The sequence below is a fragment of the Pecten maximus genome, chromosome 9, assembly GCF_902652985.1.
Source record: "Pecten maximus chromosome 9, xPecMax1.1, whole genome shotgun sequence".
In the NCBI taxonomy this organism is placed as follows: domain Eukaryota; kingdom Metazoa; phylum Mollusca; class Bivalvia; order Pectinida; family Pectinidae; genus Pecten; species Pecten maximus.
The window spans coordinates 1,998,643-2,013,098 of NC_047023.1; the positions used below are offsets into that span (position 1 = coordinate 1,998,643).

General features: G+C 34.8%; 1 protein-coding gene across 1 annotated transcript; it reads left to right on the top strand.

The window, feature by feature from the left end:
* Positions 1–2,274: 2,274 nt before the first annotated feature.
* On the top strand, positions 2,275–14,221 carry LOC117334794 (uncharacterized protein DR_0269-like). The gene is made up of 2 exons (XM_033894599.1): positions 2,275–2,297; positions 13,672–14,221. The coding sequence occupies exons 1-2, from the start codon at positions 2,275–2,277 to the stop codon at positions 14,219–14,221; spliced, it is 573 nt and encodes a 190-aa protein (XP_033750490.1).
* Positions 14,222–14,456: the final 235 nt, after the last annotated feature.

Below are 14,456 nucleotides of genomic sequence, written 5' to 3' on the forward strand. Positions count from 1 at the left end.
ATATGAAAGTTTAAAAAATATAAGGTTATATTGTTATGCTTAAAGCTTTTTTTTACAACTATAACGTTCGTAGTTATCATGAAGAAAATAGTCTTCCTGTTAGATAAAACATATTCTTTATAACATGCGAACATTCCACTACCGGTTTAAAGCATTCTTCTTCAAACTAGAAAACACGTGCTCTTTGAACACATGACAATTTTTTTTCCGGTCATATAGCACGTGTTCTGTATAACACAGGAAAATCTTTTACCGGTTAGATAACACTTGTTATTTATATAAAATGCTTCTTCCGGCTAGATATCACGTGTTATTCATAACACAATAAAATATATCTTCCGGTATGATATCACATGTTCTTTATAAAACACTTATTTATCCTTAGCCTGTAAATAAGTGTCTATACAACCAATGATGGTTTATATTAGCAGGTTGACAATGTGTCGACGGTAAACACTATTAAAAGTATTGCTGAAAAAGAACAAACGCTAGTTGAATCATGCGTGATCTATTCCTCAGAACTTAATGATATTGAGAGTTAATCCCTGGCCTTACATCCCAAATAAGGTTTCTAAGTATTAGAAATCTCGATTGCCTTCTTAAACTATTGTCAATAAATTTCGTTGAGCAAATATCCCAGACAACCTTTTTATAATAAAGGTAAATAGGTTTTTTAAAGAACAATTCTCTAATGTTCGGTATCATTAAATGGTACTGAAGCATCCGTTTCTTAGAAAACGGGAGAGTTTCACTGGCAAGCAGGGCGACATTACCAAGTTCAAAACTGACTTCATCAATCAGACCTTTGACAGCCATAGTTGATCTGAAATTGACATCAGCGGTCACGTGACTTGTACAGAAAAATATGTAAGTACAGTCAAACCTGCTCTAACGGCCACCTTGAATAAGCGGCCACCTCCATTAAGCGGCCAGTATGTGGCCCTCCCGATGGAAAACACTATATAATGATCCTTAAATAAGCGGTCACCTGTCTGACAAGGCCAACGACCACAAAAAAAAATCTAACCCAAGTCGTTATATCACCCTGTATTAAGCAGCCATTTTTCCGGAAGTAGACATCCGCGATGATCACATGACCAGGTATTTTCATCAAATTCATTCAAAACTTTGATCTTTGTTGTTTTTCATTTCAAAATACACTGTACATGGTATATTGTTATGAATATCAATAAGTGCATTATAATATGATAAATTCAATAAACTGTTGAAAAAAAAATTGGGCAACAGATCGTTTCTTGCCAACCTGGTTTAAGCAGCCAATATCTGTCGGTCCCTTGGGTGGCCGCTTAATACAGGTTTGACTGTATTGTAGGTAATGTCTGAATAGATACAGGCGACCATAGCTATAACCTTGCAGCTACATTGTGTTCTGTTTTAATAGTGATATCATTTTCAAGTTCTTTAACTTTCTGTTATTGGTATAAGAGTATTATATATTTATATAACTGAAAAAAAGTGTTGTTCATCGACATCATGAACATGATGAGAGCAGGACGTTACGGTTATGATGAACATAAACCTCAACTTTACGACGTATGCAGTCCAGTACAAATAATGACATGGACACACATCACGAACAAATCAATACATTATTGGGAACACTTTGTCATAAACATTTCGGAAAGTGTTTATTGTAGGGGACAGGGCGCTGACTAAGGCCGAGCGTGAATCAGGACCGGTCTAGCTCACAGCAACTGTTCGATATTGATATATCAAGTTGTAAGTTACACAGTTAGGGAATCGAGAAGATATTGCAAAAAAAAAGTGTTTCATAATCTTAATATGTTTCAGTACGCTAAACTGAATGTTTCATAATACAATCTGAACAAATGCTATGTCAGGTGCTTCATATCAAAACATGTATTAGATATAGAAAATATGTATATATTTATAATCCCAAACATCATTTCGTCCATTTAGAACTACCGATACTATCTATCACACGGAAGGAAATATATGTCTTTGTTCCGAAACAAAGAAATACCTCAAAAGTTTACATATGCATGTAAAATCATGTATTAGACAGTATCTAGCGCATGAATGTATATACCTAGAGGATAAGGATTGATATTTAGGTAAGTTAACGTTTTCTACAAAGGAGAAAATAAATAAATAAATAAATAAATAAAGGCCTCTGTGCAGTTATTACTGCTAAGATGGTAGGTATGATTACTGTACCGCAGCTGTATTATAAGAACTTCCAGGATTCGTCAGTGATGCGAGGAGGCAAAACCGTGGAAACCCAAACTAAAGATGGGCCTGAACATCGATGAGAGGTACAATGATCCTTAATGTAATCCATTTAAAAAAAAAAGATTTTGAAAAACTTGTGTATATTCTGGACCTGTCGTACTATTCATGGGAATTAAACGTATCAATCATTACAATTATATCGCACGCCTTCGATAAAATATCCACATTAATATACATCTGTTAACTACTAACCAACCTCCGGATGACTGGCTTACGGAAAATCGCAAAACGCTGCACTAGATAATCGTGCGACTGGATTAGCTTTAATGAGACTTTGGTGTAACGAGATTAGTATCATAATCCCTTACTTTAAACAAGGACACAACAGACTGTCAAACTGCAGCCGCTTTTCTCAATATTAAAGTTAAAAGTGATGTGATAGTGATTCAACTATAGATTGATGGCGCCCAGATAGTGATATATGGATTAGTGGTGGTTAGAGAGTGATGTAACTATATATTAATAGCGCCAAGGTAGTGATGTAACTACAGTTGTATAGATTAATTGCGCCCAGCTAGTGATGTAGCTATATATTAATGGCGCCCAGACAGTGATGTAACTATAAATTAATGGCGCCCAGATAGTGATGTAACTATAGATTAGTAGCGCCAAGGTAGTGATGTAACCATACATTAGTAGCGTCCTGATAGTGGGTCAGGCACTTCATCGAGGGATGGATAGCTTCACAAATGGTAAGTATATTTGATACGGTTGATTAGTGTGTACTTTAGGACGTTAGGTAAACAGATGTTGATAAACAAATCACAGCAGAAAACTATACAAGGTACACTTTCTGACCACATGTCTAGACCCTCCTTCTGCTGTTGATCTTACATGAGGGTCATTTTAGGACATGATTGACCATTTCAGTTCAGGACCCAATGCTAATGATGGCCGAGCTCTGACTCTTCCTATCTCGCCGTGTCAGCGGTCATTTATATCACATAGGCTTCCGGCCATCACGTTAACCATCAAAATGATATTTAGACCGTAGCCGTGTGAGTCAGGCGTAAGGCGGGAGATGAACTTTCCTCGATCAGGAGTAGGGTAGAGATGACGTTTTGATGATACATCGCAAATATTGGCACATTCGTTGGGTGAACGTACAAAATTGCACCACGATGCCTGCTGTGGCTGATAGGGGGATGACGGATCAATTCGCGAGTGTCACATCACTTCCTGATTAGTCAGTTTGGACCAATTGACTTGGATTTTGTTTCATATGGAAACACTCGGAAAAAGTATGGAAACTCAAAACGACCTTTCCTCTTATGGTATTGACTGCATCATGTTCAATAAATAGCACGCAATTGAGCGCTTACTTATCAATATTTGTTTTTTTTGACATTTTAGCAGAGAGTTATGCGTACGAAGGATATTGCATGGTGGTGATGGTACGCATAGTTCACGAATGCCAAAGGATCATTTATCTTAGTGAATACCTTCCGTAGCAGACCAAGTTATGGTTTATTGTCAATAAACCATCCCGTTCGTTAATATCATTAAAGTGAACACACATAATGAGTTTATCGGGAATGTTAGCACGCCTATAGTATGTAAAATCATTAATCCAATATATAGATTCATATATAGCAGTTACACAGGTTTTGATGAGCAAGTATAGGTTAACCATTTACTTAGATGACAAAAAGACGAGAAAAAAAAAAAAAAAAAAAGCGAGTCATTACTTTTCAAGTTGTGAAATTTTAAAAGGTCCACAGGGTCTGTAATTCATTTTTTACAGGTACATATATTGTAGTGCCACAGAGGTACGCCTTTTTTGAACATAATTTTGTCTCAGATTTGTTTAAGACATTTGTTATTCCATTTTCTGCTTTATTTAGGATCGTTTTGAAATGACAACTGTACTCACAATTTAACTTGGGGAGGGAAATATAAAGTATTTTTCAACTTAAACAATCTCAATGTTGATGTTTAACCCTTGTCAAACATTCAAAATCATTTAAAAAGTAGGTTATGTGTATTCTCTTAACACATAAGTTATTTCAGAACATAATAAAACTCGAGAAAATAGTTTTATAGCTTTTGATTAAAAGTAGTGTGTAGTTAAATAAATGATATATAAACATTCTTCAAATCATTTTAATAAAAAAAAAAAAAAAAAAAAAAATAGAATCTTCACCAAATTGAAAATAATTTCATGTTAATATGACATACTTACTGATTGGTAGAGGTCATTCAGTAATGATTAATGTTAAAGACGATAAAGAAACTGTCATACCTGATGAAATGCCACAAAGCAATAGCGTTGAAACTATTCACTTAAAAGAAGTATGCTGTCCATGAACGTAAATAATAATATGATATTTTGTTAGTAAATGATATAAGCAAAGTTGCCGATATTTGGCTAACTAGTTGTCTGGTCTCGATCCATTAACCTGCCTGGTTTTGGGGACCCTGAAAGAAAACTATGTATTGTATTTCCACCGACATCTATGTAGCGGTTTTTGGGTTAGGTTACCGAGACAAACAATCCTCTCACAACGCACAGGTATACCAATTTGGGGGTTTAATTTGTTATGTGTTTTATACCCTTCTATCCAGAGGAAGTGGCATTGCAGTTTCTATGTTTATTTTTATACAAGATATACTTTTGCAGGATTCTAAATGATTATGAGGAGTTAAAAAACATTGCATTGTACTTTATTAGACATGCAATCAACATTTCATAATAATGTATGTACCAGGTACGTGTATTGTTTCAACCCGGCCAGACTCGGTTATGTTGCTTTGTGTTTGTCAACGGCAACATTCAGCTTCAGTTGCACACAGCTTGGGTGAACTTCTTTGCCTGTGAATGTATATATTAAGTCCGTGTTTGGTTAGCGATTTGACCAAGATAGCACAGGATCCTTGCAGTGTGGCGGAAGACATACCCATTGGCTTTGCCTGCTGGACACTGACAATAATGATTTGTGGTATACTCATTTTTGTACGCATTGACCGCTATTCAAACCTTATTTTGGTCTGGAATTTGTGACGAAAACGTATTTGTCCCTGGATGAGCCATCAGCGTGCTGGTGACATTCCTACCCTTTTTTTTAGCACAACTCAACTTTTTTTCACTCTAATCGTGGCCTTTGACTTAGATGAGGCTCATTGATAACTCGATCTGCCAAAGAATTTATTCTCCAATGAGAGCCCGGTCAATATTCTGCTTGCTAGCTGACGATCTTTTTTTATTCACGGGCGATAGACAGATAACATATATGGAGAAATGGATAACATTTAAACATCCAGTATTAATTCTAACAATCTATTCCATTGTTTTAATAAAGTAATTTGAAGACAGCCGAATCTTGACGATTCAAACAGTGGAGATTGTTTGAATCGTCCTTGATAAATTTCTGCGATCCATCGTGTTTTGTGCATTGCCTGTCTTTGCTTCCATGTCATACCAAGTCTACCAAGTATGAAGGCATGCGTGATTCCAAACCAGATGACTTGGTGAAGTCAAGGACAACCCTAAATCCTCTGTCAACAATAATTTCAGCGCTAACACGTAGCCATAATTCTAGGTTTTGAACAAAATGGCCTGTTGTTTCAAAACATTACCATCTGGAAATTCCACTGTTTGTGGCCGCAATAGGATGGCCATTGCAAATCTTTAACTTTCTTTACGTATGTACACGATTACGTTGCATGCTACTGCTACTTTATTTCCTTACAAGGCCTCCGTGAAAGAGGTGTTCTGAGAAACGGCTTCATCTAGGGTTAAATTTTCTATACCACGACATTTGAATGCGATAATCTTGTTTAATGATGAACTAACCATATGGACCGTTTATGTGACGTCAGACCAACAAATAGCCTACTGTGGCCAAGATAAATTTATTTTAAGTTTTAACCAAAAACAAGATAAATACATTTAATATTGAACTAGATTTAATGTTAATGGTGTTGCTCACACATGAATCGTATTTATGTTGTCAAATCTGACCAACCTGTCCATGTTGTAAGTCCTTATCGGAAAGACACACGAAGTCTAGCCTTTGTTTCCCCATTCCATCCATCACTGTACTTGACACCCCAAGAGGATCATTGAAGACTTTGTTAGAGATGTCAATTTGCAAATCGGAATGTAGGTCACTGCTAATGAAATGGTGTTAGCATACACAGGGGTCAGTAGGACACCCGAGGTTTAAATTTCTTTAAGATAAACAGACGTGAAGAGCGATGAAGGGGCGATAGGTACCAGGACACATAATGCAAACATATCGCATTGCGCTAACACGCAAGATGGCATGTGTCGCATAGCTCGCATTTAAATCGACAATAGAAACCTTAAGGTTTAAGGCTTGAAAGAAGACAGTTTGCATTCCGTACAAACATGTCCCAGTAATTCATAATCTTTCAAGGTTAGGAAAATATTTCAGCCACAAAATTTAATTTCTAACTAGTTTTAGTTTTACATTTATAATTTAAGATTCAAGATACGCCATATTTGAAATATATTCGGAACTCTAAAGTGTTTCATACTCTGTTCACATCGCTCAAACGCACTAAAATAATGCATATGAGATTCGGTAGATATTGTTTACCTTATCTACGCTTAAATTACATTAGATAACAGTGTCTTATTTCAAACCCGTATAAAATCTGTTACGTAAACGGAGTAGCTGTCTTCCTCCCTGACGTAGCGCCATCATCAATTCTCCTCAAAAACTACATTTACAGATAGTCAATTCTCATTTACTGCAGGCTGATACGTCAGTCTCTACTTTAACGATATATTGAAATTGCGATTTAAGGGTAACGTGTTATTTAGAGTTTGACAACAATAAAACAACGACAAATTCCTATAGGCCATTTGAAGTGAACGAATCTGTTCCGTCTTGTTGACATACAACCCAGCGAGCGAGACCCTCCTCTCGATGTACTGATGGAAGGTATCAGTTGCCATCGTACACACTGCTCTACCAAATGGCTTCATTAGCATAAGACAGCGCTTACACAGTGTACTTATGATATGCTAAATAAGGACATGATTTACTCACAGATTCTGTCTTCATAAAAAAGGTGAATATATACAATCTTAAATATGAAATGTACATATATGGATGTGTGATTCTTTAACAATCTAGCTAACGGAGAAACGAACTGGATTTGCCAATACGGCCTTGTTAAACATCGGTATGTTAGAAGGTTTATAAAAACAGTAGAGTATCATTAAACCGAACAATTGATTCCGAAATCAAAAATTGAGGATGAAAAAAGCTAACAAAATATAGATCTGCATTCGCATAGATACTCTTGAAAAAGTAGAACGAAAATAAAATCAATGATTCCAGGATGAAAAGCGTCTTTACTTTCATCGACGACACGCGCTAACCTCGCTTAAGCAAATGATCAGCAGGATTTTGAAATATTATTGAATGTCCGTACTTGAAAAAAACAAATACCTTTGTTTAATACGGAGGTTGAGTTTAAAAAAGGAACATCGATTTTACAATTCGACATATTGATAATACATTTAATTATACAAATACGTACTTTATCCTCTTTTATACTTGAATGTACAATTGTTTTTGGCAAATTTTGCTCTTTAAATAGTAAAACTTTACATTCAAATTCCTTTTTAATCCGAAATCGGATGACTATGAAATAAAGACAATATATATCTTATATAGAAACAACCAACAAATATCGACATAAACATAACAGTAGAATGAGTGCAAATTATGAATAAGATACATATCTGTTAGGAGACTCCCGAAAAAGTACAAGCAGATTAAGACCATGTGCTCCGGTAAAGTAAGCGTCCTCTGCTACTTAACAGTTACATCCAAGTCACTCATAGATCTCATCCGGGTTAGGTTAGAAACTCAAACGAGAGTTGGGGTGGTGACAATAGAACTACTGGTCATAGCAACAAGATAAAACACGTCTAAAGGCATAGCACATAGGGAAATAGAATGATTCCAATCATATTGTCGACCATAACATCTTATGGTTTTACACCTAGAACTGAGTTATGCTAATTAATACAAACACCTTTTATTTAACACGTTGTTCATCTTACATTTCAGTCAGTAATAGTTTGTTGGTCCTTTTATGTAATCGCAACAGCAAGCGTCATATGAGGACGGTTAAAGTTTATGTTATAGCAGGAAGAAAAAAATAAGTGTCATATAAAGCAGACACTCTAATAGAGTTAAACGGTATTTTAGAGCTTTTCACTATGACATAATTCCACTAAAATATCATTATTTTAAATGTCAGGTTTATACATATTGTTTTCTGTGGTAAATGTATCATTGTATCATCTAAAGGTCGTCGACTCATAACGTTAATCTGTTTAAATTTCATACGTTAAAATTTGAGTTCACCAAATTTAAGAAGGATTTATATATTTCTACAAATGTCAATATTGATACATTGCATGTACATTTACGCCGCTTCGGTGTTGAGTAAGGATCGAAGTCGCCTTTACTGTATACAACACATCAATCCAAATTGCGCCAAAGCATTCTCCTCAAGTCTCGTGACAGAGCAAACAAGAAATGATTTCGTAGTCGATACCGTGGAAGACAATACACAAATTTATCAAAAGTTACATCTCTATTTTAAAGAGTATTTTTGGGACGAAACTCTACCAGAACTAAAATGTAGGTGAAAAGATAAAAATATTTTATTTCTACTTTACGCTTAAAATACATATTTCAACATTTCAACTTTAACTCGAAATAATTTGCGCACTATAATTGTATGGCTGGTCGACTTTCGATTATTTATCAAAAACATTTACTTTCCCAGCATCTTATTATAAGAAACTATGTATTACTCTAAATAGCTTAGTCTTCGCGGATACTTTATTTCACATGCTTACCTCTTCAGACATATTCATAAATACATGATTACGTGAACGCTGATCTAGAAATGACTTTAATTCGTGAGTATGAGAGTCAGGGACTCTGCAAGACTCATATATAGGTTACCTATAGCTTGGCTGTCATCCAAAAATGTTATTTTCGATGTAAAAATAATTGCGAGGGATTTGAATTCGTGATTGACTCTCCTCGCGTATTAACGCGAAAATAAATATCATGCGAAACCCAAGTGATTTACAGTATACTTAATGTTACTTTATAGTTTTCGAAGTTTTTGCCAACTAGTTAACTTAATCATGATGTTAATGCCATCCCTTATCATACATTGAAATTGGTCCATTTTTAGTTGTGTGACTTTCCTAATGGATGGAATTTATCTTCCTTTTTTCAACCTTATTTTATTTTACTCTAGTATCAATGCAGGGTACTCATCCTAGTCGGACAAAACAACTTTGCTATTTTGGAAAAACTAAATATCATATGCATACACGGAGAACTGTTGATTTTCTCGACAAATATCTGTAATGAGCAACATGTATTGCACACGGCCTGTCAGATGATGAATTTAAACCTGTAACTGTAACATAAAGCTGCTAGCTATATGTATGGAATATACTTCTCAAATTGCAGTAAATCTCATTTACGTTATCAACATAACTTCTTTCTATGGACTTCGATCTGAATATTCACATAAGGCAAATTGTTTGGTGCACTTAATGCTTTAAGGTAGCAGTGTACAATAAAAATGCCCAGTTCTGAAAAATATGGCACATGTTTTAGATATATATATAAATATTACCAGTTAACCCTACATATTAACTCTAATAAAGTATATATATTTGTAATCTGTACAACATTTGCAATTTTAATACAGCTCTGAACGATAAGGAAACTTATTTTTTCTTTGTTTTATTAGAGCTGTGAATACCTTGATAACAACTTAAAAATAGCTTTAAAAAAAAAATTAAATTATGACATTTGACCGAAAATGTCATTTTTTTTCCCTGAAACCTATTTGAAATTAAAGATCTCTATCCTAAAGACAGAATTAATCTTGTTCTGATATACGTTGTACATACAGTTTTCACACTCTCTTTCCTTGATTATGAGCCTCCATTGTTGGTTGTAGGCAAAACTTAAATTTCCCATGTTTTCTGAACACACCACACACACTTTAGGAAAATCCGGATATTTAAAATCCGGAACGAATTTATTTATTTTAGTTTTAACAAATGTGAAGCCTGTATGTACTACCTCATAATGAGTGTAGCAACCCCCCCCCCCTCCCCGACCGATTTCTTTATACATATCATAATACAGGAGTTATTTGTTTAACAAAAATCGCCCATGGCCAGGCTATCCTACTGTGGTGTGCTACCTTATCATGATGCTACTACCATTACGACCTTTGAACTATGCTTAGAAGTCATTACATTTATATTGATATTGCTTTTCCTTACTCAACTAGGCGTATTTTAATGCAGAGAAAACTTTTCACTTCTAAATAACACTTTTTAATATACTGGATATTTTCTTATTTTACCCTTAAAAGCTACTGACCTACGCATCAATGTCGGTACCCACGTGATCTATCTTCAGTAATCTGATTGGTTCCGTAGATGATAACAATGGGAATTTGAGTGGAATTCAAAAACGTCGTTTTATTTCTTACCGCTTTTTATATTTTGCAAGATATCAATCAACACAAAATGCCGTTTTTATTTTTCGATCGAAGAAGAGCTTCCTTAATATGAAGCATCTTGATCAATAAAAATATAAATATTCATGTCAAGTCGAACGATTTTAATCCAGTGCTTCCAAACGAGTAAAACACAGAGAGGGCTCGGTTGGGGCGGAAGATGGTACAACGTGGGAAGCGTTCTGATTCTGCCACACCAAATGGCGTGGTTCAATCGAAATATTAGACATGTAGAGAACAGGTGTGTCGGCCCACAACGGACACTGTCCTTACCCATTTAATCTTGTTTTAAACTTGTTGGAACTTTATGGACGTAAAGAGGTTTTGGAAACGCACAAATAAAATACATCCTGTTCGGTTTCGAAGTCTGATTAATAGTTTAAGAGATTATATTATTATTTTGTATGATGTCATTTTATTTGTATAATACAAAAAGTAGCTTCGCCTCGGGGATATAATGCTCGTAAATAACACATATGTGAGGTTCCGGTTGAATAGTGCAATTTGTCTAATCTGAAATATTATGTAAAAAAAGTTTTCCCGAAAAGGTTGTCAGGCCTGCAAAATGTCTATTATGAGAAAAGAATATGTATGTTTTTTTCTGGTCGTTCAACCTTCTAAGTTTAAATATAACAGTGTGCTTATTGTTTATTCGCTGACCTAAAAAATAAATGATAATATTTAACATTTAGAATTAAATGTTTATACTTGCTATATATAAACACACACATGTCAATTTCCATATCGAAAATCGAAAAAATATCATTAAGCATGTGAACCGAAAACGAAAACAGATTAAGGGAAAATGCATTGTTATTCACAACAGACTATTTAACTATGTCTGGCTTATGAAACAGAATAGATTTCATAAATAGAACAGGCAAATTGGTCATATACAATAACTTTATATTAAGTTGAATTGACAGTCTGATGTCGAAATATTTGCCAAGAAATTTAATCGAAATCATTTTTATTGCAATATACGCCGAAGAATTTGTTACAACAATTTGTTATTTTCAATCATAAAGTTAGATTTATTGACAACATTTCAGTGACACATGCTATGCATGTGAAGTCCGTTACAACAACAAGGTGTGTAATATACAAATGTTGTGTGTTTACATAACATCCCTGGTCGTGTAGGGAAATAAACCTCAATTTAAGGTTTTTGGATCAAATATACCCACTTTTTGGTTATTTGATGCTTTTTTTTCTTCTGACGGTGTCAATCAGGTTGACAAAAAAGTCCCCGGCATGAAGAGGGTACTCTGTTGTATCTGTTGTATGATTGATATTTGTTGTGTGTGATATATGTGTTGTATCGCGTGTACTCTGTTGCATAATGTCGTACTGTTGAACTATGTTGTACCATGTTGTACTATGTTGTACTATTTTGTACTCTGATGTAGTATTTTGTACTCTGTTGTAGTATGTTGTATCTATTGTAGTTTTTTGTACTCTGTTGTAGTATGTTGTATCTGATGTACTCTGTGGTATGTGTTGTATCTATTGTAGTCTTTTGTACTATGTTGTACTATTTTGTACTATTTTGTACTATGTTGTACTACATGTATTTTGTACTCTGTTGCATTATGTTGTATCCGTGTATCTATTGTAGTCTTTTGTACTATGTTTTACTATGTTTAACTATGTTTTACTATGTTTTACTATGTTGTACTATGTTGTACTCTGTTGTACTATGTTGTACTATGTTGTACTATGTTGTACTATTTTGTACTATGTTGTACTATTTTGTACTCTGTTGCATTATGTTGTATCCGTGTATCTATTGTAGTCTTTTGTACTATGTTTTACTATGTTTAACTATGTTTTACTATGTTTTACTATGTTGTACTATGTTGTACTCTGTTGTATTATGTTGTATCTATTGTAGTCTTTTGTACTATGTTTTACTATGTTGTACTATGTTGTTGTACTATGTTGTACTCTGTTGTATTATGTTGTATCTATTGTAGTCTTTTGTACTATGTTTTACTATGTTGTACTATGTTGTACTATGTTTAACTCTGTTGTATTATGTTGTATCTATTGTAGTCTTTTGTACTATGTTGCATTTTGTTATACTCTCTGTGGTATATGTTGTATTTGTTTTTACTGTTGTGGTATCTATTAGGGTATCTTGTTTGGTTGTACTATTCAGAATGTTGAACTCTTGTTTGAGGGTTGTCATCTAAATTCAGCATGTTAAAGGGGAAATATCTTATTTGGGGTTGTCATCTAAATTCAGCATGTTAAAGGAGGAGACATCTTGTTTGAGGGTTGTCATCTAAATTCAGCATGTTAAAGGGGGAAACATCTTGTTTGAGGGTTGTCATCTAAATTCAGCATGTTAAAGGAGGAAACATCTTGTTGGAGGGTTGTCATCTAAATTCAGCATGTTAAAGGGGGAAACATCTTGTTTGAGGGTTGTCATCTAAATTCAGCATGTTAAAGGGGAAACATCTTATTTGAGGGTTGTCATCTAAATTCAGCATGTTAAAGGAGGAAACATCTTGTTGAGGGTTGTCATCTAAATTCAGCATGTTAAAGGGGGAAATCTTGTTTGAGGGTTGTCATCTGTAGTCAGCATGTTAAAGGAGGAAACATCTTGTTTGGGATTTGTCATCTATGATCAGCATGTTAAAGGGGAAAATCTTGTTTGAGGGTTGTCATCTGTATTCAGCTTGTTAGGAAAAATGTCCACAATTAAGAGAATTAAAACTTTTTTTTCATGATTTTTATAATTTTACTCACATATATATACAATAGGACAACACGGATATTTGTTTCAAAATGGGATATAAAAATTAGACGAAACCGTAAAATATCAACATTAAAACATAACAGAGATGAGCCTGACGTGTTTGAGGGAGTTTTGTTTGAGCCTGATGTATTTGTGGGAGGTTTTGAGCCTGATGTATTTGAGGGAGGTTTTGAGCCTGATGTATTTGAGGGAGGTTTTGAGCCTGATGTATTTGAGAGAGGTTTTGAGCCTGATGTATTTGAGAGAGGTTTTGAGCCTGATGTATTTGTGGGAGGTTTTGAGCCTGATGAATTTGAGGGAGGTTTTGAGCCTGATGGATTTGAGGGAGGTTTTGAGCCTGATGTATTTGAGGGAGGTTTTGAGCCTGATGTATTTGTGGGAGGTTTTGAGCCTGATGTATTTGAGGGAGGTTTTGAGCCTGATGTATTTGAGAGAGGTTTTGAGCCTGATGTATTTGAGGGAGGTTTTGAGCCTGATGTATTTGAGAAAGGTTTTGAGCCTGATGTATTTGAGGGAGGTTGTGAGCCTGATGTATTTGAGGGAGGTTTTGAGCCTGATGTATTTGAGGGAGGTTTTGAGCCTGATGTATTTGAGGGAGGTTTTGAGTCTGATGTATTTGAGTTTACAGTATGAGTCGTGAGCGATGCCGATCTGTTGTACTTTAATCCATGATGATTTACATTTCCGAGTACGAAAGAGATATCTTCCGAGCATGTATTCTGATTAAGTCTATCGTTTGTTCTGTTTTCCCCTTTATTAGAAGTAAGAGATTTTGTATTTTTGTTAGTCATTTCTTATCCTTACTCGAATTGCTCTCCGTACGTGGTATGTCTGTCGTTCGTCTGTTCGACTTGTGAAGAAATGAAAG